Source organism: Myxine glutinosa, chromosome 10 (assembly GCF_964187855.1).
Source record: "Myxine glutinosa chromosome 10, kmMyxGlut1.1, whole genome shotgun sequence".
Taxonomy (NCBI): domain Eukaryota; kingdom Metazoa; phylum Chordata; class Myxini; order Myxiniformes; family Myxinidae; genus Myxine; species Myxine glutinosa.
Genome location: NC_136270.1, coordinates 5,179,573 through 5,206,383, shown reverse-complemented (window position 1 = coordinate 5,206,383; position 26,811 = coordinate 5,179,573). Strand labels below are relative to the sequence as shown.

The window sequence follows — 26,811 nt, the reverse complement described above, 5'->3', positions numbered from 1 at the left end:
AAACAAATTTCGGCCGCTCCAAATTTTGACCAAATTTTTTTTTTTTTTCTCTATTCGTTTTTTTTTTTTTTTTTTTTTTTCAAAATTTGGTCGGGCCTCGAATCCCACTCCTGACACCAATTGTTACAGATACGACTTTGATGGTATGGTGGGCCGAGCGGGATGGCCGCCGTATCCGTACAAGTTACCCGATTGTACTCGAACGTCGACGAAGCCGCGCTATGCTGGCTCAATAGGAAAGAAAAAGAAGACACACGGCTGGATTACAATCACACAATACGACACCAGGGGTTCAGTTCTCAAGACCTCCGGAGGAGGTTATATTAAGGCGGAAAAGGTTAGATTACAGGGACAAGAGGGAAACATAGGAAGGTGGGCACTTAAACACACTCTTATATTAACCCTAGACAGACCACAGATAAACGGGACAAGGCTCACTCACACGGGGTTTGATGGCCAGGAAAGCGGCAGTCGATGGCTCAGGTGCACCTGGCTCAGGGACAGAATCGCGTACGGTGGTGTCCAGCAGATGCGGGGAGGTCGCTCAGCGCTCGTGGGTCGCGACTTTGGTCTCAAGCTGGGGAGGTCGCTCAGCGCTCGGGAGGGTGGCGTCTTGTCCTTCCAAGCTCGGGGCGCATCTGACGTCACGTCCGGCGCGGGGCCGCGTATATCCGGCGGGGAGTCACGCCCTCGCTCGTTAGCTCCGCCCCATATGGCATCGGCCCATGGCTTCTCATTGGGTGCGGGGGTTACCGGCTCCGCCCTTGACGAGGGGCCGACAGGGAGCCCCCTTCTGGGTAACCCCGTCGAGCACATGTTCAATGGCGGCCAACCGAGCCGGAGTGAGGACGCAAAGCCGCTGTTGTTGTGGTTGTTGTTGGAGCTTGAGATGATGGGAAGAGATGCGGGGAGGTATGGGAAGGTCCTAAACTCCTACTGGTGCCATATCATCACATTCTGGTGCAACGAAGAGTCATAATTAATGGAAACAAGTCCTTAACTGACATAGATTAAGAATAACTAGCAAGATGTCCTATAATTGTCTACGTGTGGTGCGGGGGACCTGGGCACGACATTTAATGGGGGAATGAAGGGGAAGATCGGCTCTAATGGGTGTTGTTTACAGACAATGGGACTAGGGAATGGGGTAAGGGGAGAGTTGGGGAGTATCGGAGAAGATAGGGGAATATTTACAAGCGGATATGGAGGTCAAATTCCATATTCGCAACAATATATTTGGTCTAATTCATGTTTAATCCTGTCATTTTGTCTTGTTGAAAGTTCAGCACAATCACAAAAACTAATAAATCAAAACTATCAATTAAACACACATTTTACCTCGCACATGCAAAGCAAAAAGTGGGGTTAAGCAATTGGTTCACTATGTCTGTGTCTGTGCGTCTGCCTACAGATGTCAGTTTATGATTGAGGAAAAACTTTATTTCAATTGAAGGTTATATTTTGAACACAAATCGGAAAACAAAACGGTACTTTGACTCTGAATTTGCCCCGATCACTCATGCACAAACAGGAGTGAGACAAGTACAGATGCATTCAAAGTACACCTCCCCCATGCCAAATAAATAAAGATCATCCTCAAGTGCGGCATTGCCGGAACGCCTTCAGCGCCCGCCAATACCGCCATGCAGCGCATGGACACGGTATTGGGAGGGAGAGGTGTACAATAATTGATTGATTAATTGTGAAATTAAAATAAATATATAATAATCGTAAAATAATTCATTTATTAATCAATTGGCTAATAGCATACCAGAACCACCAGCGTTTCATCTGAATCTAACTTTTTGAAAACTAATTAAATAATTAATTTATCAAAAATTAAATAATTAATTGATTAATTGACTAATGAATAAATGATTAATTGATTCATCAATAAATCCAAAATATCCTTTATAGCCACATCACTTGGTCACGATTGTGTCCAAATATTAGCTTCCTAGCTCAAAAGGTGCCTGAGATATTGCCCAGATGAGAGAAAATAAGTAAGTGATTAATAACGAAAATAAATAAATAATAACCGTAAAGTAATTAAATTATTAATGAATTGGCTAATAGAATACCTAAACCACCACCGTTTCATCCCAATCTAACTTTAAAATGTTTTTAATTAAGTCATTAATCGAGCAATGAAATAATCGATTAATTGATTAATCAATAAATCAAAAATACCCTTTACAGTCAAATCAGTCGTTGCCATGTCCAAATATCAGCTTCCTAGCTCAAAAAGTGCCTGAGATATTGCCCATATGAGAAATGAAATAAATAAGTACTTAATCGATAATAATTCATTAACTCATCCATTAATAGATTAATCAAAAAACACAGGCTACTGTTTTTTCCAAAGCACTTGCTCACTATTGTGCCAAAATTTCAGCTTCCTATCAAAGGATGGCGGAGATATCTCTCAAACAAACAAACAAACAAATGAAAAATCTGTCAGAGACGAGGACTTGCCGGAATGTACTTCTTTTTTTTTATCGGCCATTTTGGACAAATATGGCGGCCGAACCACGTGACCGATGACGTCATCATTTTTTATTTTCTAAACTAATTTATTCCTTGATTATGCTCAATAAATTTCATCTTGATAGGATGAAGTTTTGTACTTGTCGAATTATGACGTCATAATGGAGGCACCGATGACATCATTGTTAACATATTTTATTCCCCATGGAGAGTTCTTTACAGTGAGCCATGTCTCAATTTTTTCTATTCAGCACTTTCGGAGATATAGAGGTGCAAAGTTTTTCGTTTTTTCCAAGATGGCGGCCGAACCACGTGACCGATGACGTCATCATTTTTTTTTCTCGACCTGTTTATGCCGACATGGCGCTCAAGAAATTTCATCTTGATTGGATGAAGTTGTACTTGTCGAATTATCGAATTATGACATCATAATGGAGGCTTTGGGCCTAGAGAATTAAAAATTGGGCACAGTCTATTCCAGGGCAAGACACATATGTGTGTAAAGTATGGCGATTCTATGTACAACGATGTAGACATAGTACTGTGCACAAGCAGACAGACAGAGACAAACCAACCAACCAACATACTTGCTGGAATCTATTCCGGCAAGTAACAAACAAACAAACAAACAAACAAACAAGAGACCGGAGTGAAAACTGAGTACTCCCTTTCAACGCGCGTCATTGCTGGGTCCCCTTGACGCCCGGCAATGACGTTATGCAGCGCCTGGAGATAGCATAGGAAAGGAGCGGTGTACAATCTATACTATAAAAGAAGCCCTGTCTGTTGTGTCTGAGTTTGTGATCCCAAATTTTTTTTATGGGTACATGGACACGTGTGTCAAAACTGCAAATGCGAACACGTGAGGTTGGTTATCCCTGCATGGAGAGAAGGATCTCCCAGGAATCCTTTTTTTTTTTTTCCCTCATAGATTCGCCATCGCAGCTAAGATTGGTATTTCCGTCAGCGAAGCGACAGTCTTGTATTCCAGTAATTTTTAAGCGGTGAAGCTGCTTCAAAATTTGGCTATGTCCGTCCGTCCGTCAAAAATGAAGAACCTTTCTAACCCACCATGTTTAATTCTAGTAGATTCTAAAGCGTAATTCTAAACGGTTCTAAAGGGTATTTCATATTAAAAATTCCAAAGTGATCCGCTTCCTTCGGACACGGGTGTGATTTATTTACTCTGTCTGCTTGTCTGGCAGTCAAACAAAATTGAAATTCCTTTCAAACAGGAAATTTACTGTTTTTAATGACATAAAGGCCATAAATAAGAGGCACCAATAACTAATATTATTTGCTAAATAAGGTGGTGTAAATCAGCCTTTAAAATTTTTATTTTTACCTGCATCACCAAAGGTGGATGGAGGTTATGTTTCACCACACTATGTTTGTTTATCTGTGAGCCCGATATCGCAAAGGTTTTGGACAGATTCGGACAAAACTTAGTGTACATGTTGGGTTTTGACAAGGTGTACAGGATTTTGGTGAAGATCTGGATCCGGATTCAGATCCCAGAATTTTTAAATTTTCAAGTGATTCTTAAAAAAAACGATAAATACGATATAAACGATAAATATAGATAAATGCACTCATTTCAAATGAGTGAATAAATGCACTCAAATACTTGAACAAAAAAACGATCTTGTTCACAAACAAACGGACAGGGGTGAAAACATAACCTCCATCCACTTTTGGTGGTGGAGGTAAAAAGTTGTGATAACTTGGTGGATGAGCTGTTTAGGTGACGAGGACAAATTGATTATATTTTGGTTCAGGTATGGATCCAGATCCAACCCATCAGTGGGATCCAAAACGTAAACTGTTCGGCTTGGTGGAGTTATGCACGCTACCGAGTGTCGTTCTAGTCCTGTATTTCAATCGAATTATAGTATATACTTGAACACTGTAGAACAAAAATCACCTTATTGGCACTTTCAAAAACCTTCAGTTTCGCAGTACTGTTATGGATCCATCACTTCCACCTTTGTTGTTATTATGTACTTGTAGGATTTTTAGTTTCAGGTAATGTTGTTCAGATTTTTGTGTGAAATGGAGATGACTTTAGTAAAAGGTGGAAAGAAGTGTTTGTGAAGGAAAACGCGGGAAATAAATCTGAAGAAGAGAGATGGAGAAGGGCAGAGAGAGGAGGAGAGAGCTGTGAGTCACGTCGAGGCTGCGAGCGGACTTTTTAAAATATTGGTCAGGAATGAGTTGAGGCTTCCCGTGAAAGGGATTGCCCGTGACATCGTCCTATATTGTGATTGCAATTAAACCTGCGTCTCAGGTTTTTTTTTTTTTACCAAGCGTGAGTTATTGTTGGAGAAAAAGCAAGAACCTCCATTACAGGCTTGTACGCCATTTTGTCCTTGAAGAGAAGAGGCTTGGTGCATCTTGTTTTGTTGTTTGGATTTCCATAAGAGAGTTGGTGTCTGTGTCTGTCGCCATTTTTCTCAGAGATGGCTGATAGGATTTTGGTCAAACTTTCAGAGGTTCATCAGTGAGTGCCTGGGAGTGTTTTAGGCAAAAAAAGGGTTCGTTTTTTGGATTAAAAAAAATCGCTCGACAGTGTCTAAGACCTTTTGATTAATGAGTTATATACAAGTACACATTTGTATAAATAAATACAAAACAATCACCAGACATTTGAACACAAATAATAAAACGATTCCGGAAGCGGTCAAAGTTGGTGGTACCTTCTTCTTCTTCCTGAACATCATCATACTTGACTCAGAACCGTGATGAATGGCACATTCAGCAGCATATATTCAATGAAAAGGTAAAATGATGATTTGACATTTGTGCTACATTCTGATTTGGATGCAATTTCTTTTCCATTATACGCCTGGTGTTGGCTTAGCGGTTAGGGTACTGGCTTGGGATCCCAGGATCCTGAGTTCGAATCCCAGTCGATCGCTGAATTAACGCCAGGGGGGTTGACTCAGCCTGTCATCCTTCCGAGTTCGGCAAATTGAGTACCAGCTTGCTGGGATGAATGATCACGGTGAGTACCCCGATTTAGAATAGGTACACCGTATCCCTGCGCATCGTAAGAGGCGACTCTAAGGGTTGGCGTCAGGAAGGGCATCCGGCCATAAAAACATTGCCTCAAACAGGTCACCATGATTGTCATGGGGCCCGCAAGGCTAACCCCTGCTCTAGCGGGGAAAATGGCCTTAAAACGATCATTCATTCATTCATTCATATACGAGTATTTGCCTTCATTTCAAATATGTTAATATTTCTTTTTCGCTTGAGCAATGCCGGGTACTCCAGCTATAAACGCTTTTATACTTTACTCTGGGTACAAATACAAATACAACTTTGTCTGGGGGGTAACATAGGCTATGTGACCGCGGCCTCATTCAGGGGTGTGAGGGACCTGAAGAGGGGTGTAAATTATCTATGTAAATGTGTACCGTATAGCACCACCTGGTGATGGTGGCAGAGGGTATTACAATTTTCTTTTTTTACCTGTGCAACACTGATGTTATGAAGCACTCTTTGCACTGGAAAAAATTCCTCCTTCCCTTCCCTCCCCTCCCTCAAAACAGGGGGGGCCTGTCAAAGCCACCCCACCCCCCAAAAGATGTATATGTAGTATATCTTTCCCTTCCCGCTCCCTTCCCGCTCCATTCACCTCCCCCTCCTCTCCCCCTTCCACTCCACCCACTCCCTTCCTCACCCCTCCCTCTCCTGCTCCCTCCTCCCCCCAGGCAACGCCGGGTACTCCTGCTAGTTTACAATATAAAACACAATGTCAGATTGTGTATTTGTACAAATGTCTGTCCTCCTTCATAAGGGTAGATTTTAGAGGCCAATTTGTTAACACAAATGTGTGTTCACTATGGTTTATTTTTGAAGATATAACAAACTCGAAAAGCATTTTCCAATAAAAGACATAATTACTCATGGATTTGTAGACCAAGCCACGGGGTGCAAACCAAGCCTCAAGGGTGGTGTACGGAAGCGTTGTTTTTGAATAACAATAAATACAAGGCGCAGGGAGGTGATATTTGCTACACCTGATGTGCAACGCACGCAGAGTAAAACATGAGTTAATTTACATCCATATGATGTCTAATAAATAAAGAAGATATAGGCACACCTGACACTAGGCCAAGGCTTCAGACATTGGCATGCTTATGAAGCTGCATCGTCAAATAATCTGTTCCAACACGTCATATTTGATGAGCTTATTACTGGTGATGTAATAATGTGGGCAGAGGTACATAGGTTGGCGAAGCGATGTCGAAGTATGTCGTTCTAGTTTTATTTTTTACAGGATCTCGGGCTTTCAGTGTGGCTGCCACACACACTTCTTACACATGGACATACAGACAGATGCGTGAGACACGACACAGGATTATTAGAAGAGATAAACACAGCTACTGAGCTTGGGGGAAGTCCTGTCACTTCCCAGGGCACTCTGGGTACTAGTGATGTCAGAACAATGGTGCCGCTTTTCTCACCACACTCAGTGGGACATTTCCTAAGGAGGAGGTTCCTCCTCTGATGCTAACCTATAGAACCAAAAATAATAAGAAGACGTCATGCAGAGCACGATACTTGCAAAATCCCCCCCGCCCCCAAAAGCTTTCCATTGATACAGCAAATTGTCCATTTCATGAAGATTAAAATTTACGATCTTGATCAAAGCTCGGGTCAACAGGATGAAAAGTGATGATTTTTCAGATGAAAAATGATTATTTTAGAAGTTTGACCCTGAGTTGACCTTTGACCTTTTGACCTCAAAAATAGTTGTTTTCCCAATTCAGTGAGGCAATATGTAAATGCTCTTCAATTTTCAAGTCAATCGGATGAAAATTGATGGTTTTTCAGGTGAAAAGTGATTTTGGAAGTTTGACCTTGAGTTGACCTTTGACCTTTTCACCTCGAACATATTTAATTTCCCAATTTAGTGACTCCATATACAAATGCTGTTCAATTTTCAAGTCAATCGGATTAAAAATAGCGATTTTAGAAATTCGACCTCCAGATGACCTTTAACCTTTGACCTCAAAATCAATAGGCTCCTCAATTGGGACGACCTATACAACTTTGAAGTTTCGTGATGATCGGTTTTGAATTGTGACCTGTAGGCCGGTGACAAACACAAACAAACAGACAGACAGACAGACAGACAGAGAACCACAAACGCAACCGACCAATATACATGAAAAATCTTCGATTTTGCAAGTAATAAAGAGGCTCGCCCCCATTTATAAACCTACCCTCGGGGCAGTCTCTCACACCATCGGTAAAGGCATATCAAGAGTTCCAACCAATCCCACTTTGGGTGAACCAGACCCAAATGGCTTCATGGGGATGAAAGTGGGGTTTGAGCAGAGTGGATACAAGTCATAAAAAGAAAGGGGTTAGGAAATACCGGGTGACAAAGACTGAGACTCTACAATGATTGGCAAGTGGCCTCATGCCATCACTACGAAGCCGCATCCTGCCAATTCCAGGCAAACGTCACATAATGAACAGTAGCAAATGTCTTACACTTGTACACCACCAGGGCTCCCCACCATATCCCATGGATGTAACTATGTACAGTATTGATTTATGTAGTGATCAATGATGCTGTGCAACTGAGAGATCTTCTTGCCAATTGCAGCATGGCAATAACAAGCACTTTAGAAAGGGAAAGAGCAGCATTGATTGGGAACTTACATAACCGCATAATCCAAGGCGTTAGAACACCACGCAGAGGCGACACAAGTGCACGAAACCACTTGACAGGCATCAACGGTAAGCTTTTATAACACTCGTATTTCATGTCGCTGAACAAAAGTGTCACAAATCAAATGGAACATCACAAAGGGTATAATCACGAGCCATAAAGGCGTGCTCGGAGAGGACGTTGTTCCAATAGGTTATATGGTGATCACACTCGCAGAATATCAATTACTCAGCTCTGATAGACAGCTATGATTGGCAGACTGCACATTCACGTTAATGAGGTTAAAAAAAAAAACCATCAGTGATTCCCACGTTGCGATCTGCTGCTGCAAGATTGCCAACAAACATTATATACATTCATCCAATCTTGTTGCGTCTGGATGCACCGAGTTGCAGAAGATGGCACAATGAAGCAGATGCTCAAACAAACAAACAGCCACAGGGTAGCACTTTTAAAGTTTTCTCCCAAAAATCTGCCCTTGTCAATCTACATCCATGAATCTGCTCGATGTAGATCTAGCAAACTGGAAAAAAAGTCGAGATCAAATTTGAATCAGATTTATACACTTGTGATATACAGTCACATGAAAAAAAAGTAAGTACACCCCATGTAAAGTTTTGACTTTTTCAACATATTTCGACATACAGCTATTTGATCTTCATTTCAACAATATTGACAGATAAAGGTGATATAATATAACAAATATCATGAAACATTTACATTTTGTAGTCCATTGCATAATTTAAATAAACATAAATGCAAATTTTGCATGTGGAAAAAGTAAGTACACCCTTGGCTCTAATAGGTGGTATTGCCCCCTTTGGCAGAAACAACCTCAAGTAGGCGTTTCTTATAACTGTCTACCAGTCTCTGACATCGACTGGGAGAAATTTTTGCCCACTCCTCCATGCAGAATTCTTTCATCTGTGCAATGCTTGAGGGTTTTTTTGCATGCACAGCTCGTTTCAAATCCCCCCACAACATCTCGATGGGATTTAGATCCGGGCTTTGACTTTTCCATTCCAGAACCCTCCATTTCTTTCTTTTCAGCCATTCCTTGGTGGATTTACTGGTATGTTTAGGGTTATTGTCATGTTGCAAGGTCCACCTTCGGTTGAGCTTCAACTTTCCGACAGGTGGCCTCAGATTATCCTCAAGCACCCTCTGGTACAATGAAGAATTCATAGTTGAGTCTATGATGGTGAGCTGCCCAGGCCCTGATGCAGCAAAGCTGCCCCAAACCATAATATATCCACCACCATGCTTTACAGTTGGTATGAGGTTCTTGTGGTCAAATACTGTTTGGTTTTTGCCAAACATGTCTTCTGGTACTGTGGCCAAATAGCTCTACCTTTGACTCATCTGTCCAGAGCACATTGTTCCAGAAGTGCTAGTCTTTGCCTAGGTGTTCATTGGCAAACTTTAGTCTTGCCCTGATGTTCTTTGTGGACAGCAAAGGTTTCCTCCTGGCACACCTGCCATGTAGATCAAATTTGTGCAGCCTCTTTCTAATGGTAGACTCGTTCACTTTGACATCAACAGTGGCAAGAGCTACCTGTAGGTCCCGTGATGACATTTTGGGGTTCTTGGAGACTTCTTTCAGCATCGTGCGGTCTGCTCTCGGGCTGAACTTGCTGGGGCGGCCTGGCCTGAACAAGTTGGCAGTTGTTTGGAATCTTCTCCACTTGTAGATGATCTTCCGGACAGTCGAATGATTGATTTCAAATTGTTTGGAGATCTTTTTAAATCCCTTCCCAGACTCGTATGCATCAATAACCTTCTTTCTGAAGGCCTCAGAGAGCTCTTTTGATCTAGGCATGGTGACGCCGCACACTTCAACAACAAAGAGCAAACCAAACTAAATGTCTGAGGTTTAAATAAGACAGGTTCCTCCAAGATCCTCTCTAATGTTCTAATCATTTGCACCTGAGCTGGTGCACCTGATTCTAATTTTAGGTATTTGAAGTAGTGATAAATGTAGGGGTGTACTTACTTTTTCCACATGCAAAATTTGCATTTATGTTTATTTAAATTATACAATGGACTACAAAATGTAAATGTTTCATCATATTTGTTATATTATATCACCTTTATCTATCAATATTGTTGAAATGAAGATCAAATAGCTGCATGTTGAAATATGTTGAAAAAGTCAAAACTTTACATGGGGTGTACTTACTTTTTCACGTGACTGTATATGTATATATTGGCAGGAGTACCCGGATTTGCCAGGGGGGGGTGGGGGAGGGAGGAAGCAGGGGAGGGTGGGTGGAGTGGAAGGTGAGGGGAGAGGGAGGGGAAAGATATACAACATATACATCTTTTTATGACTTGTATCCACTCTGCTCAAACCCCGCTTTCATCCCCATGAAGCCATTTGGGTTTGGTTCCCCCAAAGTGGGATTGGTTGGAACTCTTGATATGCCTTTACCGCTGGTGAGACTGCCCCCGAGGGCAGGTTTATAAATGCAGGCGAGCCTCTTTATTATTATTTTTGGTTCTAAGGGCAGGTTTATAAATGCAGGCGAGCCTCTTTATTATTATTTTTGGTTCTAAGGGCAGGTTTATAAAAGGGATTGAAACTCTGTCTCTGTCTCAACATCGTTGAGAGTGGAGGCATCTCCTTTCCCTGTCATCGGGCTATTTGGAAGAATCAAGAGCTGTTGGTGAGTGCAGGCTTTCTTCCCGTGCTTTTCTTCAAAATCGTCCAATCACCACTCCTGGGGCACCCTACATTCACTGGGTCTCGAAGCTGCTGCAATTAGTGGAACGTGGTTTCGCAAACCTCATACTTTCGACGATCTAAAACGTCGCACCCTTGTCTGGAGGAAGCGGTTCAGTTTGGCATTTTTAATATGAAACAGGCAAAGCCTAGAAATGAATGAAACCCATTAGAATTACACATTATAATTAAACAGGGGGTGGGGGGTGGGGGGAGTTTAGAAAGGTTTTTCTCCTTTATTTTTGACGGACGGACATAGCCAAATATTTCCCAGACCTCTTTGAGATCTCTTGGCAGTGAAGAAGGAAGTCTTGGTTTATTTGCAGATATCATAAACATTATAGAAGATGTATAACATCTTGGTTCGGGCTGGATATCCACCCCCAGCAGTAGGTGAGTTATCTGATGCCATTGTAACAGATGGCATGTTTTTTGGGGCTCAAGACTTTGAGGTCTGCCCCCCCCCCCCCCTCGTATGAACAAACGTTCTTGTCAAATATGAAGCATCCTCCCATAAACGTGAATAAAACGTGCATTGTGCTTCCTGCTTTAAAGAAAGAACAACCTGCTTGCTTGTCCCTTTTCTTATCCATTGGCCTTTCGTTTCTAATGTGTGGGGGAAAAAAACCAAAAAAACCCATTTTGCACTCTTTCGTGATCCTAACATAGTGTTCCAACAAGTTAGGGTTTGCACAAGTGGAATTGTAAAACAAACTGACCTTTTCATCCCAATCGAGAAGCTTTCCTTTTGAAATGTCTTTGATGCAGTGGATGTAACTGCGTTAATGTCATCAGAGGAAGTAAAACAGCTCTTGATAAGGTTGTTTCATTTTGAGGACGAAGTGGAAGTCAAATGGGCTTTAATCTGGTGATATATGCTGTGTGAACCAAAATTTCCCATTCCCAGCACTATACAGATCATGTATGTTGTTTTGCATGCAGAGCAGCATCATCATGCCTCATCAATCTGTAGGCTTTTCCAGAAGATCTGATTATTTCTTATTCTCTTTTGTTTTTTTATTACTATCATTTTTGTGCACTGCTGGTATCAGGAAATCACACAAAACAATGCGACTGTAAATTATATCAACTGTTGTAACTTGTGAAACAGACGAGTTTAATAAAATTCCAATGTCGTGGTAAGACAAGAATGTGAAACCTCTCGGTGCTCCCTTGTTTGTGTTTGGCCTTTTTCGGAAGTGGAAAAAATCGCCCCCTTTCCACTCTGAAGAGACTGCAGTTGTGGTGCCAGATTTTGTCTCCAGCAGTGATGCATTCCAAGAAAGTCTGACAGCCTGACAAAAACGCGAAAAATGCTGTTGACATATAGCAAGCAAGCACAGTCTCCACTCCATGAGGATGTTTGGCATCCTCGGTGACGATGTGATGCACCGTCGTTGATTTGGGGTTTTCTGACTCTTTTACAACTAATGGAATTGTAGTTATGCTGATCTTGTGTCAATATATTATAAATAACAGCGATTATTGTCCAGTGGAACGCCTGCCTGAACAATGTCCATTGAGCACATCGATTTTTCTTCCCTCCCAGAAAAGTTGACTGCTGAATGATTGTTATGATTCCTGTGTGGACGATGCTTCCTCACTGACGGACCTCTGGTAGATTTTACCTGTTGCAGTGTTTGAAATGTGTGCAGTAACTGCTGAAGTGTTCCTGTGTTTTTATTCTTTCTTCGATCTGTTTCTTTCACCTCGACATCTTTAATTTGTCTTTTTTTTTGATAATCTATTAATTAAACCGGAAGTGCGCCATTAGTGTTTACAGGAAGGGGAATTACATTATAAACTGGCAAAGGTACCTGGTGTTGCCGGGTAAACACAGGGTCGCTTTGTGATGGGAATATGAAGAGAGAGGGGTAGTGGAGGGTTAGTTGTGGGGGAAGTAGGGGATAGGGAGAGGAGAGAAGAAAGAGGGAGGGGGAGGAAACAGAGGGAGAGGACGACGGAGGAGGTAGGGAAGGGGAAGAGGGGGAGGGAAGAGGGAGGAGGTAGGGAAGGGGAAAGAGGGAGGGGGTAGGGAAGGGGAAAGGGAGGGAGGCGTAGGGAGGAAGGGGAAAGAGGGAGGCGTAGGGAGGAAGGGGAAAGAGAGGGAGGCGTAGGGAGGAAGGGGAAAGAGGGAGGGGTAGGGTGGAAGGGGAAAGAGAGGGATGGGTAGGGAGGAAGGGGAAAGAGGGAGGGGTAGGGAGGAAGGGGAAAGAGAGGGAGGGGTAGGGAGGAAGGGGAAAGAGAGGGAGGGGTAGGGAGGAAGGGGAAAGAGGGAAGGGGAGAGGGAGGGGGGGATGAAGGAGGGAGGGAGGAGAGAGGAAGGGGAAAGAGGAGAAGGGTGGGGGGAGGAAGAAGGGAAAGAGAGGGGGGGAGAAGGGAAAGAGGGGGTGGGGAAGAAGGGGAGAGGGAAGAAGGGGAAAGAGGGGAGGGGGGAGGAAGGAGAAAGATAGGGAGGGAGGGAGGGGGGTGGGGAAGTGGAAAGGGAGGGAGGAGGAAGTGGAAAGGGAGAGAGGAGGAAGTGGAAAGGGAGAGAGGAGGAAGTGGAAAGGGAGAAGGGAGGGGGTAGGGGAAAGGAAGGAAGGGAGGGGGAAGTGGAAAGGGAGGGAGGGAGGATGAAGTGGAAAGGGAGGGAGGGAGGATGAAGTGGAGAGGGATGGAGGGAGGGAGAAGTGGAGAGGGGGAAGTGGAAAGGGAGGGAGGGAGGGGGAAGTGGAAAGAGAGGAAAGGGGTGAGGGAAAGAGGAAAGGGGTGGGGGAAAGGGGTTGGGGAAAGAGGGTTGGGGGAGAGAGACGGCTGGGGAGTAGCAAACTACCCGCCATTTTCAAAGGGCACGTAACATTTGAAGAGATTATAATATGGGCTTCCCTTATGGGATGTGACTTGACCTGCAGCTGGCAGGATAGGGAGAGGTGCAAGCAAGCACAGTCTGAGCAAGCACATACAGCTGTTCTCAAGTTATCACATTTTTACCTGACATGACTTCTGACCTTTGACCTCTTGATTCCATATCCAATCAGTTTACCTTTGCATCCTAATATATAATTATACCAAGTTTGGTGAAAATCCCATGACTGGTCACAAGTTAGCTCGGTAACATAATTTTTACCTGACAGGACGTCTGTCATTTGACGTTTGACCTCTTGACACCAAAATCGAATCAGTTAATCTTTACATCATTATCCATACTTGTACCAAGTTTGAATTTGATCCCTTCATCCGTTCTCAAGTTATAGACCTATTACAAACTTTGACCTTTGACCTCTTGACCACAAAATCTAATCAGGTCATCTTTGCATCATAATAATACTTGTACCAGCTTTGGTCAGATTCCCATCACTGGTTCACAAGTTATCGCGGTAACAGGATTTTTACCGAACATGTTACCCCTGACCGTTGGCCTTTGACCTTTGACCCCAAAATATAATGAGGTCATCTTTACCTCATTATACATACCTGCACCAAGTTTGACAAAGATCCCTTCAGCTGTTCTCAAGTTATCACGGTAATGAAAACCTATCACGGACGGACGAACGGCCGGACAGTTGGATGGACAACCTGAAAACAATGCCTCCGGCGACTTTGTCGGCGGAGGCATAAAAATTAAATGTCAAATAATTGATGAAGTACAGTGGTGTAGCGGTTACCTTATTCGCATGTCGCGGTTAACTTATTCGCATGTCTCGGTTAACTTATTCGCATGTGACGGTTACCTTATGTTTGGTCATAATCCACGTGCACGGGCCTGTGGGGCTTTTGGTTGTGTGGAAGTGACGCACGCGCGGTTCTGGTGACCCCGGCTGCCCCCGAACGGATTCGGGGGCTGCAAACGCGCCCTGGCCAGGGAAGCCACCTAAACTGGTGACCCCGGCTTCTCCCGAACGGATATCGCGGTTTCGAACGCAGTTTCGATCGAACTGCCGGAGTTCCGGAAACGACGAGCGGCCATGTGGTTCGCGCACCGCGCTCGGCTCCTCCTCTACGACCAGAGGGGCGAGCCTGCTCCAGGACCCTCCGAAGGAACGCAGTTACGAGATGTGGGTGGCACTGCTGCTCATCTCTTGCGCGCGCACTGACGTTGGCGGCACGGCTGCTTCGTTACCTTCGCGCGCACTGCTGCTCGCAACTCGCGAAAACTCTACAGCTCGCGTGTTGAAAGCTGCAACTCGCGCAACTACTACTCCTACTCTGCATCCTCGGGAGGCCCGCGAGGAACCTCGGCAGCCTCCCCCGAGGCCTTGACCAGCCCCTCGGTTGGCTCAACCCCTTTTCGCGCGCACCGAGGCCGAGCACTGCTCGAGCCTGCTCGGCACTGCCGAGCGTGCCCGTGAACTGCAACCTCGGGAGGCCCGTGAGGAACCTCGGCAGCCTCCCCCGAGGCCTTGACCAGCCCCTCGGTCGGCTCAACCCCACGGCGGCGTTTTTTCGCGCGTACCGAGGTCGAGCACTGCTCGAGCCTTCTCGGCACTGCCGAGCGCGCCTGCGAACTACGTACATGCCCGTGGGAGTGCATTCTGGGGGGGCGCATATAGCGGTTACCTTATTCGCATGTCGCGGTTAACTTATTCGCATGTGACGGTTACCTTATGTTTGGTCATAATCCACGTGCACGGGCCTGTGGGGCTTTTGGTTGTGTGGAAGTGACGCACGCGCGGTTGTGGAGCCACGCCCTCCGAAGAGGGTTTTGGCTTTATAAAAGCTGTACCACTTCCGTTCGAGGAGAGAGTGCTGGAGATTTCTGTACGAATAAACGAGCTTCGAACCCTACGAAATGGCCTTCTCTCGCCTTCCGCGACTCCTAAAGTGGTATTCATTTTGGATTTTCAAAAACTGTTTATATCGTGTGAACTGTGCAAGTTTATCTGGATTGTACGAAAATGAAAAGTGATAATTGTGTTGATCGAAAAATCTAACAAAATCTGTCATCATTAATGGTGTTGAAGTTCTCAATCGTTAACCCAAGTGGTTCTTAATTAATTATTTCTTTCATTTAGACAATCCAAGTTGTTTAATTCCCAAATGACTATCCCACACTCTCAGGTTATTGTCCCCCGTCGCACAGCGTAGCGAAAGGGGGACTATGGCTTTCCCCTCCGTCCGTGCGTCCGTCCGTGCGTGCGTAAGCGAAGGACCGCATTCGAATTTGGTGTGTGGGTGCAACCCACGTCAAAATCCAAGATGGCCGCCACCATGTATGTCTGATGCCATGTATGTCTTAACCTTGTGAGATGAATATCTTGAAAAATAAGCGAAGTACCAACTTCTAATCTGGTGTGTGGGTGTATCTAGGCATAAGGAAGAACGCTATTGAAAATTGGGTCGCCACGTCAAAATCCAAGATGGCCGTCGCCATGTATGTCTTAACCTTGTGAGAGGAATATCTTGAAAAATAAGCGAAGTACCAACTTCTCATCTGGTGTGTGGGTGTATCTAGGCATAAGGAAGAACGCTATTGAAAATTGGGTCGCCACGTCAAAATCCAAGACGGCCGCCTCCATGTATGTCTGAACCTTGTGAGCGAAATATCATATCATAGCATGTTTTCTGCGTCTTCCACTTTGTCAACTCGCATCACTTCACCGACAGGGAACCTAGCCTAGGCGTAACGCTTGTTTATTTTGGTGTTGACATTGTGTTTCAGATCGACTATATCGACCAGACCAATACGAGTTAAATGCTGCGTGATTGCTCAACTTGTGTGATTGTGATAAATTTGTGCTTTCTCCAGTTGCCTCATTCTCTCTGAATGCAGCAAATCTAGTTGACACACCCAATAATGATACTGGGGGAAGAAGAATCTGTTGGGATTTCGAATTTCCATTTTCCAAATGAAGTCCATTTTATTATTCTATTTTATTTTCCTTCAAATATACTAAAGGTGATTCAAGCTAACAATGTGTGTCTGTGGTTAAAAACACAGAAAAACCACAAAGAATTCCAAGATAATGCTATCGCCATTTCAACGTACCCTGCACCAGATCTCTTTGAAGTTAGTTCAGAAACCTGTTTGTTGCAATGCTCAGGCACCAAACAACTCAAGGTATTTGAAGAGATTTTGCCTTTGTTTGCCCAGCATATTCTGCTTCTTGAATCTTGAACATTCAAAATTCTGAATGCTTGCATCATCTCACAATGAAAGCTCATAGATTATTATTTATTCTAGCGGAATGCCGTGGTAAAAATATCACGATAGAAAAAAAGGAAACCTTTTATTATTAGCGTGCTGTTTGGAACAGCTCAAAAATGGGAGGTATTATGATGATGAGTCAGAATCCAGCGAACTCCTCTGAAGAGGACATAGGTGAGCATGCAGAAGGGTCGTCTACTGCAGGGGAATGCAGGTGGGGGTGCTAAAAAGTCGTCCACTGAAGGGGATGCAGGTGAGGGTGCTGAAGAGTCATCCACTGAAGGTGATGGAGGTGAGGGTGCTGACGGTGTTGAGATAGATGGACCATAGTGAGGAAACAAATGGGTTATTGACAGCTGTTTTGCTGAGTGCTGCAGGTTTCTATGCAGCTTTTTGGATGGTAGTAAAATATCATACAACCCCTTTTTGACTTTGAGGTATTGCTCTAACACGGTCGACATGTTTTGATTTGTTGGAGACTGCCCTCATTTCCTTCATCATCATCTCAGCCGGGAACATGGTGGTCAACTTAGACCTTTCTACCCCATCATCTTCACTGCCCTCCTCGTCATCATCCTCGGGAACCTTAATGATGGCCTTCAACTCCTCCTCTATCAGCTCCACCCCATGTGAGGTGATGAGCTCCTCCAATTATTCGGGCTCTAGGTCATCAAGGCCTTCTCCTCGCATCTCCCGTGCCAATCCGGCAATTTTCCGCCTCGCCTCGGTGTTGTCGGGAAAACCTTTGAAGTCGTTGACTGCCTGTGGCCATAGATTCTTCCAGCAAGTGTTGATGGTGGAGGCTTTGATGATGATGGCAAGAGTCCTTGATGGTGCTGATACAGTGCGCTATGTTGAAGTTCTTCCAACATTTCCCGACACTAAGTTCAGGGTCGGTCTTCATAGCCTCCAAGATACGATGGAAGGAGCAGCGGGTGTAATACTTCTTGAAGGTGGCAATTACCCCTTGGTCTAATAAATTGGATTAAGGAGGTGGTGTTTGGTGGCAGGAAGATGACCTCAACATTGGGATGGGCCACGTTTAGCTCCTCGGGGTGGCCTGCAGCATTTTCCAACTGCAGGAGGACTTTGAATGAGATGAGATGTTCTTTTTTGCCAGGTACTTCTCCACTTGAGGGACAAAACAGTTATGGAACCAATCCATAAAGATGGCAGCTGTTACCCATGCCTTTTTGTTTGCCCTCCAAAATACAGGCAGAGTGTGCTTGTTTTTACCCTTGGGAGCATGTGGGTTCAGGGAATAGTACAGTATCATTGGCTTAGTCATGCAGTCCAGTATGATTGTGGGGCAGAGAAGACGAGATACCCTATCCTTTGCAGCCTTCAACACTGATTCTGTCCTCTCTCACTTGGAGATGAAAGTTTTCGTTTTTGTCGGCATTCTTTCTCCAGAAAAGGCTGGTCTCGTCAGCATTTTTGACCTTCTCTGGTAGGTATGCAGGTATGCCTTCTTTGCAATCAGCTGTGCAAGTTGAACAGGGAAAGTTGTTGATCAGTTGCCTTGTGATCTGCTGAGGCACACTCACCTGCGAGCTTAATATTGTGGAGGTTGTACTGCTTCCTGAACCGGTAAAACCATCCCCTGCTCGCTTGGAAGGAATTCGGGCCACTCGTAACCACATCAATCATGTTAGCAGCACCATCCGCTCTAACCAGATGATCAAACATGTGCTTTGCCTTTTCACGAATTATCTTGGTCCCCTCAAAAGAACGTTTTGCTGTGCATTGTCCTCAAGCCACACAATCAATGCCTTCTCCGTACCGACTTTGGCACTGATGCTGTGCTAGCCACAACACTTTCACGAATCGCCTTCTCGTTTTTAGGTCATCTCGTCTCGATCCTCGAAGAGATGAACTTATAAAATGGGCCGTGATGTCCTATGGCTATGGATACCATGCAGGATGTCTGGCAGTCTGTCCGTTAACCTTTTGCTAATTTGCTACTCCTGGCAGTCCGTCCGTTAACCTTTTGCTATATTTGCTACTCCTGCCTTATCACCAGGCTGATTATTCTGAAGCTTGACACATGAATACAAGACAGTAGCCTGCACAACCGCTCAGGCTTCGATTTTTCGATTTCGGATCAGGGGGTCTCATGGGGGTTTCCCCAAAACCTCAAGATGACAGTGAGCCCACTCAGGGCTGTTTTATTTGGTTCTGTTGTACTTTTTACTGTCAAATGCACCTGCTGAGGAACCCTCTACAATTATTCCAGCGGCAACACTGATATCCCTTAAACCAGCATCTTTAAACAGCTTACCAATAATTGTAGAGAACGAACTGTACAAATTGTTCTGATGTGCAGGATAATGTGCTTCAATTTGTCTTGACGTTTTGGCTTTGCGTACAAAGCTCAACATTGCTGGTTAATGAATTATTGGGGAAAAGGCAAAGGTATGTGTCTCAGTGGCTTCTTACCTCCCCACTCCCTTCCCCCCCCATCCCTCTCCTTGTGTGACATGGTAGATTGTCTTGACCATAGGAATTCCAAGTCGTTGCACTTTATCAGATGTGTGGCAACTGATGCCCTCCTGTCAAGTGTGTGTGCAGGAATTAAGTCACAGATGTTGGCAGGCTAATGGAATCGATGGCCATTTCAGGTGGTTGCAGTGACCACAGTGTCACTACTACTTGAGTGTTTAAGTCCTGGCACAGTTGTCACATGGTTTCTACCAGAGCCATGTGAACATCAGCAGACACCTCATCTGTTTTCAGTTTTGACTTTCGTTTCTGGTTTTCTTTGACAATCTGGTGCATTGTCATGCTATCTGGATAAATAAGAAGTTTCCTTTTATCTGGAGAAATAATGTGCATTACCTGATGAAATTCTGCTTCAACCTTGTCGAAGGTGCTTCTTGGTTGAAGCTTTGACCTCCTGGACTCCATGACATGTTGTATAATGTACCAAGCTGGCGGTTATTTGAGTTGTGGGAGTCACGTGAGGGTTTGCAATGAGATAATATCACACAAAGCTGAATATATTTTTTGTCAGTCATACAATATATTCCTGAACAGAAAGTGTTGTGATTGCTGTCTGGGACTAGATGCGCTGATTCGACTTTGTCCTCTTTTGTGTATGGCTGACAGTGTGACCTGCAATAGTGTGTCTTAGCAGTAACCAGCTCTCTGCTGACTATGGATACCATGTAGTCATCCATTTTCTTTAAGAACACAATTTATCATCCAGTTGGTCGGCACGAAGTTTGTGGCGTGTAACCGAAGGCCCACGAACTTTTTGACCTTTTAAAATATATTTGCCCCTCTCACCCCCTCACCCCCCTCACCCCCCCGCACTAATAAAATATGTATTCTGCCTCATATACTCTGGTGGAATTTGGTGAATTGCCCTGTCTTTCTCTACAGGACTCCTCATAAACAGATGTTGATTGTTTGTTTATCGTCGTCCATTGGTTTTTGTTTTTTTTCATTCTCAACATGCTCTGACATTTCCTGCAGTGCAGATTTTGAGGGATTTTGCCCTCGAGCAGATTTTCTGCTGTATCTAATTGTGGTGTATAGTTTCTTATCTCAGCAGTGTTTTCCTGCTGAGCATGTTCTGGTTTGCGCTGCTGCCAAGTTTTGCGTGCAGGTGTTGAGCATCTGAATGAATAATACAGGTCATCCTGGACCGCAGTGGTTGACTTGTGGCACAATTGATCCTATCCTCAGAATTCATTTCCCTTGCATATCTGAAATCGCAGCCAATTGATAACGACTATTATTCACCGTTCTGTTTGGGAAGCATTGACTTTCTAATATCAATGACTTGAATGTTTCATTCTATCACATTGTACATGAGTTAAATAATAAGGGTGAGGAGTTGACATTATATTGCCCTTTGTTTTACTTTATTATTATTATTATTATTATTATTTTTTACAATAACTAAGCATACCTCTGAAAATGGATATCTAAAAAGATTGATCTTGTTTGTTCTATGTTTTCTTGACCATATCAGAGAACATTTTGAAGGACTTAAAAGGCAAAAACAAACAAACAAAAAAAGTCGGTTTATTTCCATTTTTTGCACCATATAATTGGTGTTCGATGAATGAAATTTGTCATTACAAAAACATGTAATCTAAATAGAATATCATGTAATGTTTTGTATGTAAGAGAGATGTGATCTCCATCCTTCAAACGGTGTCAGGGAAAAGGACAAGTGCTACATACCTCCATCTCTGGACATGGCTACAACTTTAGAATGCTTTTTGTGCATAAAAACACATTTCGGTACTTTTTCAACTTGCTCATGAAGTTTAAAATTTGCCACTACGTATGGTACTGGAATTTTGCCTGGCTTATCGACATATCGGGAATTATCAGGATGAGTCTGCTCCATGTGTCGTGTATAAAGGAAGCGTTTGAAGAGTTTGATTCCAAAATGTGATAAACGCAAATTCTACATTTTTGCGATCAAATACCATTTTCGATACGCTAAATGTACAGTATTTGTACGAAGTAAAATATATATTTTCAAAATGTTATACACTGCATGTTCAATACAGGATATAATTTTTTTTTTTTTTAAACACAGTATCCCAACATTCGTGATATCAAACGACAATGGAGATCTCGTTTTTTGGAGCCTAACTTATCATTTGTTAATTGTCTCTTTTGCCAAGTGGCCCAGAGTAGTTCTATCATGGTTCGAATCACACACTTTTAGTTTTGGTAAATTATGCAATTATCAGAATTGCTGCCTTATTTGAAAAGATAATATTTTGGTATCTTGGTTATTTTTATGATGTTTTTTTTTTTCAACATATCAGGCTCTAGCTAGTTGATATTTATCCATGGTGACTTTATTCAAGTTTTCACTTGCAAAGTGCACAAGTTGCCTTTTCTTTTGTGTAGAATAGTGCATGAAGTGGCAATTGCTTCACAACAATAGAATACTGAGGCAAATTGGGAGTAAGGCAGTTTAACATCCAGTGATCCACTGCAAGAGAGACTTCATCATGGTAATGTTGTGGTCATGGCCTCATAGTTGAGAGCTGAGATGCAAAAGGTACCTTTCAGTTCCCACTTCATGCATGTTTTTGTTCCTGCTCTCTTGCAGACAGTGGACATACACAAAGAGAAGGTGGCCAGGCGTGAAATTGGCATCCTAACCACCAACAAGAATACATCCAGAACTCATAAGATTCTGGCTCCTCCAAACCTCGAGCGTCCAGTTCGTTATATCCGCAAGCCTGTGGATTATAGCGCGTTGGACGACATTGGCCATGGTGTGAAGGTAAGGATCTATGCTGCATTGTTGTCATTTGGTTGCTTTTTGTTTAGTGTTGGAGTGTTCAACTTTCTGTAGGAGGTAAATGAAAAATCTGGACGTTGATTTGCTGCTTGTAAATTATTTGATTTGCTGCTTGTAAATTATAGATGTTATTCATCTTGTTTTAGAAGAAATAATCATAAAAGTGAAGGGGTTGTAAAATCTCAATCACACGAGTGATTCACACAATCATACCCCTCCCTCCCACAATCGGTGGATAATAACGTAAGATGTGGGGATCAGGGGTGATTGAGGGTGGGGTTAGAGGGGTGGGGGAGGATAATATCTTCAACACAGCTTCGCCTGTGTATGTTAATCAGTTATTGTTGGTTGATGTTATTTGGCTTTGTCACATGAGATATTGTTTCTGGGTGGCACAATAAATGCTCTGCAAGTGGGTGTCCACGTTGAAGGCAAGAATAAACTACCTGAATGCTGATAGGATGCTGCGTGAGAGCTTGGATTTGTGGGACAGGTTATGCTGATTGCTTTTTGGTAGAACAGCTTTGTGTGTAATTGCCAGGTGGCTGAAATTTCTTATCTACATATTTCTAAAACTATTTTTGTACAATTTTTCATTATGGAAGATTTATTAATTTTTTTAACGGGATTTTGCCCGCCACAAAGCCTGCAAGGCCACTCGAGGTGGGGGCTACACAAAGGAAAGAAAATTATAGATATTAGACAGAAAGGAGGAATCTATTGACATTCCTCTTGAATTGAGGTACAGGGGTAGAGGGGAAAGCAAGATATAGGTAAACTGTTCCAGAGTGATGCAGTACAGGGAAAAAAAACAAGAAGAATACCTCATACTCTTACACCTTGGGACAGATACAGTGTATGAATGGGAAAAAACTGCCAAGCGTGTCGAGCAACTGAAAATATGCGCAGATGGAACGACCATGAAAATATCAAAAGAAAAGGCTTAAGGAAGCAATAGAGCGGCTGACTGAGTCTGTGCTTATTGCACGATTGACTAAAACCCTAACCCTAACCCTAACCCTAACCTAACCCCCCCCCCCCCCCTTCGCCCACCCCTCTGCCCCCGGGGATGAAACTGCAGAATTAAACAAGCAGACATGGCATGCTTCAAACAGAAGATAAATATTTAAAAAACAGATATTTGTGATAAAGTATTACAAACTATTAAGAATACCAATTATAAACAACAATGCACTTGCAAAAGTCTTTAATTGCAAAATGAAAATTTCTTAACTTTTCCATTTTAATAAACTGCCTTTTCTGTTCCCCAAAAAAACAAAATTCTGTTAAAATTCTTTCACCTTATTAATGGGGGAGAATTAGGCAATTGTTTGTGCATTTGCATTGAAAAAAAATCGCACCCGTGTCCAAAGGAAGCGATTCCATTTGGCATTTTAAATATGAAATAGGCAAAGCCTAGAAACGAACGAAACCCAATAGAATTACCCTTTAGAATTACCTGTAGAATTACCCTGCAGTGGCAAGAATGCTTGTTATATTAGCTGTCAAATTGGCATTCTAACATGGATCATCCTCACTCATTCCACCCCTTTTTGCATAAGTACAGGGAAGTATATTCCACATGGACACATAGTATTTTAGGTCTACAGGCACCATGCCGTTACTTGCTATGCAAGCAACCAAAGAGCTGCTGAGCCATGTCTTGGCCAATCAGATCAGTTTAGAGACTTTCATGTTTTTTACGGCGTAGCCCATAGGGCAAAGCCGTATAGAACAGTTTGTCCGTCCATCCGTCCGTATGTATGTATGTATGTATGTATGTCCCCTCAAACGTACACCAATCAGAGCTGAGGATCTGGTCACCTGATTATGTCTGATGTCATTACGGCGGCACGGCGGCTGACTCCGCACACTGCCATTTTGATTCCAATTTTGTTCAGGCCGAACATATCGTCGAACCTGTCATATATCACAATCGCCATGCTCTACATTAACGTTTTTCATTCAGTGTGAAACACAAACAAACCGATTGTTAAAATGACCATGAAATATCGAAAGCATAGATGTTACAGGTCTTCCAACGACACAGTACTTATAGGCCTAAGGCTTCATGATCACCTTCAGGCTGCTTCGGACAAATTGGCCCAGGTTTCTTAATACAGTGGTTGTTTTCGTAATAATAATAATAATAATGGTGTTAATACTAATAATATAACAGCGTTGATACTAATAATATAGTAAATATAATCGTAGCACTGCAATCCCTTTGTCGTTATTGCAAAGTTTATGGATTGAAGCGGTGTATGGTTTGTTCATTGTTGACTCAAAACGTAGAATGAACTAATAGTCGTATTGTTTTCGTAATAATAATAGCGTTAATACTAATAATATAGTAAATATAATCTTACCACTGCAATCCCTTTGTCATTATTGCAAAGTTTCTCGATTGAAGCGGTGTATGGTCGGTTCATTGTTGACTAGAAACATAGAATAAACTAATACCGGTTTAGCCGGTATCGTGCATGTGTCTCGTGGTGAAAAGAGTCCTTACGTTTTGCAGTTTTGTTTTTAGTTTATTTTAATTTATATTGAAATTTAGCAAACGAGGGAGTTCCAATGCTTCAATATGGATTCATGACGACGGTCCAGACACCTTGAGCTCCCTGTATTGCACGGTTCGGTGCTGGGTTTCTGCCTCTGAGGCCTACGTGGTTCCGACCCTCTGATGGTCTTGGTGCTGGCGAGGTGCATCCTCCCTCCCATGTCAGCATGGACTGTGTGTCCCTGTTCGTGTATGTGGTAGTTTTTGTGATGTTCGGGTTCATTACCTTTCTGCCCGCCGCTCTTGCAGTGGCTGGGAGGTTTCTGGCGGTGGGTTTCATCGGCGGAGTTTTGAGCAAGAATCGTGATGGAAGAATGCTGAAAACTTGCCATATTCTGTCTTGCCAAGAGTTGTGAGTGGTGCCATATTCTTGGCTCTGGATTTTGCCTTCATGCCCGTGCTGTCCTTGGGCTGCTGGCTAGACGGGAACTGCCCTGGATTTTGATGGATTCGGCTCCTGGTTGCACGCCTGGCTCAGCGTTGCGCGCCTGGCTCTGCGTTGCACGCTTGGCTCTCCGTTGCGCGCCTGGCTCTCCGTTGCGCGCCTGGCTCTCCGTTGCGCGCCTGGCTCTCCGTTGCGCGCCTGGCTCTCCGTTGCGCGCCTGGCTCTCCGTTGCGCGCCTGGCTCTCCGTTGCGCGCCTGGCTCTCCGTTGCGCACCTGACTCTCCGTTGCACACCTGGCTTCCATAGGTATTAAAGGCTCTGTCGGCAGGTATTAAAGGCTCTGTCGGCGTTGCACACCTGGCTCTGTGTTGCATGCTTTTCTTTGGTTTTGTCGGCGACGTTTTGGATCTGCCTTGGCATCACAGATGAGCACTCCCTTCCTGCCATGGTTGCCCTCCCTCTGCTCATGACTTGATCTGCTCGCCATCGAGCCCACCACCGTGCTTGTTCCTGCGCCCCTCCGCCCGATGCTTGGTCTGCGTGTGGACCTTCGTGTTCACTGGTGCGTGTGCATGGGACTTCTCTGTGTTTTCGCTAGAGTTGTGGTGTGCATGTTTCGCTGTGGATATGGCCGGAGTTGTGGGATGGAGGTCGGGGAGACGGTCAATGTCGCAGACTCCATGGCTTCTTCAGTCTGGTTAAACTTCATGGAGATGCTTGGTACAGCTTTATTTATTTATTTATTATTTCTCGCTACACTTCATGGTGCCTTTGCTGTGCACCACTCTGGGTCTACACTACCACAATTGATTGTTTTGATCTACTTCATGATTTTGATATTTTAAATTGCAATACTTTATATTGTCTTTCATATTTTCCTTCTGGCCTTTTTGTGTTGAAATAACTTTATATTGGTTTATGCATTTTATAACTTGCATCTTATATAATATATAAATAACCACCTTTAGAGGCCATTTTTCCCTGCAAGCGGGGGTTGGCCTTTTTCGGGGACCGTGGTTGTTGTTGTTTTTTGGTCCCCTTTTTGAAGCAATGTTTTACGGCCGGATGCCCTTCCTAACGCCAACCCTTTTTGTCGCCTTTTTTTTTTACGACAAACAGGGAATTACCAGTGAACTGGTACTCAATTTTCCGACCTCGGAAGGATGACAGGCTGAGTCAACCCCCTGACGTTAATTCAGCGATTGACCGGGATTCGAACCCAGGATCCTAGGATCCTAAGCCCTCACCCTAGCTGCTTGCCCAACACCCAACATCTTGCTGCATCTTATGTCATTATTGTAATCAAAATGCAGTATTTGTAAAAGGACTGTAATTCAGCCTATGGCTGCGAAAGTCTTTTTGGAATAAACCGATTTTTTTATTATTATTATTATTATTATTATTATTATTATTATTATAATACAGCAGTATTGTTTTTATAATAATAATAATAATAGCATTAATGCTAATAATATAGTAAATATAATCATAACAGTGCAATCCCTTTGTCGTTATTGTAAAGTTTCTAGATTGAAGTGGTGTATGGTTGGTTCATCGTTG

At 43.4% G+C, this 26,811-nt stretch overlaps 1 protein-coding gene across 21 annotated transcripts in view; it reads left to right on the top strand.

Annotated features, from left to right (window-relative positions):
- Positions 1-26,811, top strand: part of ABI1 (abl interactor 1) — a 134,360-nt gene that overhangs the window by 17,095 nt on the left and 90,454 nt on the right. For all 21 annotated transcript variants that reach the window (XM_068127156.2, XM_078785307.1, XM_078785303.1 and 18 more), the window contains exon 3: positions 22,109-22,285. In XM_068127156.2, coding sequence (XP_067983257.1) covers positions 22,109-22,285 — 177 coding nt within the window. The remainder of the gene's footprint in view (positions 1-22,108; positions 22,286-26,811) is intronic.